Source organism: Merops nubicus, unplaced genomic scaffold (assembly GCF_000691845.1).
Source record: "Merops nubicus isolate BGI_N331 unplaced genomic scaffold, ASM69184v1 scaffold34825, whole genome shotgun sequence".
Taxonomy (NCBI): Eukaryota; Metazoa; Chordata; class Aves; order Coraciiformes; family Meropidae; genus Merops; species Merops nubicus.
The window spans coordinates 747-4,983 of NW_008612210.1; the positions used below are offsets into that span (position 1 = coordinate 747).

A 4,237-nucleotide genomic window follows, 5' to 3' on the forward strand; every position below is an offset into this window, starting at 1 on the left:
GGGCAGAGCTCGACCTCCCCAGCCTGCTGCCCCAGCCTGCCCGAGCTGCCAGGAGCACTGCCAGCTGCCATGCCCATGCTGCTGCTTCCCTCAGCCCCCGGGGAACGCCCTGGGTGGGGTCAGAGAGGAGCCAGAGCAGCCCCAGCCATGGCTCTGCCACCACCAGCACTTGCCTGTACTGCTGCCGGGGGTCCAGCTTCCCTGTGGTTGTCTCCCAGAGCTTGGAGGCCAGCACCCGGACGATGTTGAGGAAGAGGAAGAAGTTCACCTGCCAACAGACCCCCCAGTGTGGTTTTGTTGCCTGCAGGGACCTCGAGTGTGCCTGAGCAGCCCCCCGGGATGAGGACGGGCAGTTTGGGGTGAGCCGCAGGCAGGGACGTGGGGGTGATGCTGTAGTGAGAGTGGGGAGGGGCCCTGGGCCCCTCTGCATCCCATGGACCCTCCCTGGGTGCCAGGTGGCTGGGGACACAACCCCAGGGACCACAAGTGAACGGCTCTGGGTCCCTACTGATCCCCTTTCCCCTGAAAGGATTTGGGGAAATACAACCATGGGATTCTTACCACGATGGCAGCCAAGATGGGGACCTGATAGATCCACTTCATGTTCCCTGCACTGAGGTCCCAGCACCTGGAGAGAACAGTAAAGAAAGACCTTGGAGAAACCTGAAATTGCTGGTAAGGAGAATTGCCAGCTGCTGGCTCCCTGTACCCCCAACCAGCATCCTTGTACCCCCAACCAACATCCCTATACCCCCACCAACATCCCTGTACCCCCCACCTGTCCTCCCACCCTTCACTCCCTTTGTGGAGTTTGTGTAAACCTTGACCCAAGGGCAGCCTTGCTCCAAGCACTTGTAACCATTGTGACATTGCAAATTACTTTTAAATCAGCATTAATGTTCCTGAGGGCTCCTTGGCCACCCCATCCAGAACTCCTGCTGTGCGTTTGGTGGCCTTTCTCCTTTTAAAATGCTGAACTTCAGAACATGCCCTTTAGCATTCACCTTTACACAGCTTATGGGTTAATTTATGGTGTAAACCTCCTTCCACCTTCCTCCCAGCTGCAGAACCAAACCACCATCAGCCTGTATGATGGACAGTTCTATGAACAAGCCTTATACATCTGTTTACTCCTCTTGTTCTTTTTGGAAGTTTTTCATTTTCAGAAGTTCTGGTGCCTGCAGGTTTCTTTGCCAGTGTTTGCAGCCAGGCTTTCCCTCCCCAAAGGAGTGTTGAGGGTGAACCTACGTACTGTGTATCAGCCAGGGAGGCCCTGACGCTGGCCCAGACAGACACAAACACAGCAGGGAGACCTGGAGGGGCAGGAACCAGAGTGAGGAGCGTGGGTGAAGCACCACGTTTGCAGAGCAAACCAGTTCCTGGCAGCTGGTCTGCATCCCACCACCCTTGCCTGGACACTCGGTGCCCCTCAGCGTGGCTGATGCCACAGCTCCCAGCTGGCCCCAGCAACCAGAGCACTGGGTTTGGGCTCATGCTTACCCCAGCCAATGATGATGAGGACCCACAGGTAGTTCTTGTTGGAGAGGAAGGCCATGAAGATCAGGCTGTGCAGGTAGAGACCTTCCACCAGGATCCAGTAGTGGTTGGTGGCCAGGAAATAGAGGAAGAGAGTCACCACCACCTTGCAGCCAACCTGTGGACATATAGTCAGAGAGGTGCCTATGTCAGGCTGTGCCCTGAAGGCAAAACCTGGTGGCTTCTGCTCTCTGGCCAACAAAACCCAGTCCGTGCCCCACGTGTGGGTCATGTTTCTCCTCTTGCAGGGAGTGACATCTCCCCTGGGATATTCCAGCACTGGATGTGGGGCAGGTGCTCTGCTCCTTTCCCCAGGAGAGGTATTTCCCACACCAGGGCACCCCGAGCTCAGACAGGCTGCCAGACCAATGTCCTCTGCTCTCTGCTGTGGCACCAGGGCAGGGAGAAGCTGGGCAGAGCTGTAGGTGGCCCCTCACCCCTTCCCCACAGCATCACCCCTGAGCAGCACCACCCCGACCCGGGAGGGTCCCAAGCACATCCCCCTGCGCCAGGGCCCCTCAACCCCCTTTTCCCCGATCCCTCCTCTGGCCCCAGCACACTTCCCAGGTGGCTCCATTGTCCCGGCGTGGGGCCCATTTCTGCCTTGAAGTCTTCCTCCTGCAGCCTCTCCGCCCCGCTGGCCAGCGCCCCCGAGTAGAGCACCGTGTCCTTCACGAAGATGCTCACGGCCCGGCAGATGAAGGAGGTGAAGAGGTGCAGGTGGATGTAGTTGCGGGTGCAGTGCAGGCGCCTGTGGAGGAGGGGGGACCAGCCCAACTGCCCACCACGCTCAGCACAGGTGGGCTCAGGCAGTGGGGGGGTCCCAGAGGAGGTGAGCCCCAAGGTGTCAGCCTGCCCGTGGGCACAGGAGCCAGATCTGGGGGCAAGTGGGGTGTCCACACCTTCAAGAGCAGGGTGGAGCGGTGGGGAGCTGGTCACCCTGGGCGTGTTTGGGGAAACTGAGGTCTGTGCTGGGGCTGGGGCCTGTTCCCAGGGTCTGTTCCCCCTCAGGGGGTTGTGTGTGCGGGCGATGGGGAGAGGACGGGTCCCCCCAACAGGGGGATGGGGCTTTGGCTTCTCCTTACTTGAAGTAGGAGAGGATGCAGACGGCGACGATGAGGGAGGCGAGGGAGATGGAGTAGCCCACGGTGTACATCAGGTGCAGGCGCTCGAACACCTCCTGGGAGAGAGGGGCTGAGCTCCACGACCCCCAGCTCCACGCCAGGAGCACGGGGGGAGCAGGGCTGGCTGGGGGAGCAGAGGGGGAAGAGCCCCCCGGCTCCTGCAGCTGCCCTGGCCCTGCCACACGCTCCCCCGGTGCCCATCCCGAGCCCTCTTCCCGTGCCCCTGGGGAGCCAGGTCACCTTCTCGCGGCTCCGGCTCTCCGAGGAGAAGAGCAGGGCACACTCCGTGTAGTTGGCCCAGGTCTTGTTGGTGCTGAGAGCCACGGCCCAGGTCCCCTCAGCACTGCAGTACCTGTAGGCGTGGCCTGGGAACACCACAGGTGCTGTGAGGAGGTCCCTGCTCCCCCGGGGGTCGCTGCCAGGGCGAGGTCCCCCTGCCCAGGTACCAGCACTGACCTTTGTGGTTGAAGTCGTAGATGTAGTCGGGGCAGGGCACTGACACCTCCTGGCTGGGGGAGCCCTTTGGCCAGCAGATGATCCCGTCCCACTCGGGAAGGCAGCTGGAGTCTGCCCAAGGAGCAGAGACACGTCTCGGGTCTCCTGACAGGGCCACAGGGTGACTCCAGCTTCCCCGAGGAGAACACACTGCCCGGGGCTGGGCCCTGGCCAGAGAGCAGGGGAGGGAGCCACCGGTGGCCAGGAGGGGACAAGTCCCACCACGTCCCTCTCTCCAGGGCCAAGGCCCCTCACAGCTCATTTTTGGTGTGCCTGGGGCAGTCTGGAAGCGCTGCAGCCAGTGCTGGCTGACCAGGGTGATGGTTTGCTCAGCACCCACTTGTGCCCAGAGCAGCCAGGGTGCCAGGAGCTCCACAGACCCGCAGGAGCCACGTGTCCCTGCCCCCAGCCCGCTCCCATCAGAGGGGACAGCATTTCTCCAGCTCTGCTGGGGCTGGCTGACCCGCAGGCAGGGGAGGGACGGTACCTTTGAGCTTCTCCAGCTGGGCTTTTATGTCTCTCTGACAGTTCTCCTTTGCCTCCACCAGGAGATAGATCTGCTCCTCTTTTGTGAGAACGTCATCAGGGTCCACCTGCCACGACAGAAACCAAAGTGATGACCCCCTCACCTCCACGTGGCGTGGCTCAGGCCAGCAGTGTCGGACGACAGCTCTGCTCAGATCTGTTCTTTGGGCTCATATTTTAGAGATTAATCCTCCCTGGGAGATCTGAGCCCACCCTGGTGATTTCCATGGCCCCAGAGATCTGCACTGCCTGCTCGGTGGAAGCTGGAAGCAAAGCTGCTCTGTCCCAGCAGAACCCTGAAGGTGGATGAAGAGACACCCAAAAACCCTTCCCGACGTGGGGCAGGACCCACATCACTTCTGCTGCCACAAAACACCCTGTTGCCTCCTGCCACCAACCTCTGAATCCACCCAACTAGCCAACTCCAAGTCCAAAATCACCAGAGGCCCAAGGGCCATCATCCCCTGACATGGGAATGATGCTTTGCTGAACCTGGCAGCGTGGGGGTCTCACCCACCAACTCATCCCACCAAGACCCACCCCTGGAGCAAGAAATG

General features: G+C 60.7%; 1 protein-coding gene across 1 annotated transcript in view; it reads right to left on the minus strand.

Annotated features, from left to right (window-relative positions):
* Nucleotides 1-3,842, minus strand: part of PTH1R (parathyroid hormone 1 receptor) — a gene marked incomplete at both ends in the record, with an annotated part of 4,580 nt that extends 738 nt beyond the window's left edge. Inside the window, 9 exon segments of the mRNA XM_008941481.1 lie at nucleotides 170-268; nucleotides 562-628; nucleotides 1,253-1,313; nucleotides 1,501-1,654; nucleotides 2,095-2,287; nucleotides 2,622-2,716; nucleotides 2,901-3,025; nucleotides 3,117-3,227; nucleotides 3,643-3,842. Coding sequence (XP_008939729.1) covers nucleotides 170-268; nucleotides 562-628; nucleotides 1,253-1,313; nucleotides 1,501-1,654; nucleotides 2,095-2,287; nucleotides 2,622-2,716; nucleotides 2,901-3,025; nucleotides 3,117-3,227; nucleotides 3,643-3,842 — 1,105 coding nt within the window.
* Between the last annotated feature and the right edge of the window lie 395 nt (nucleotides 3,843-4,237).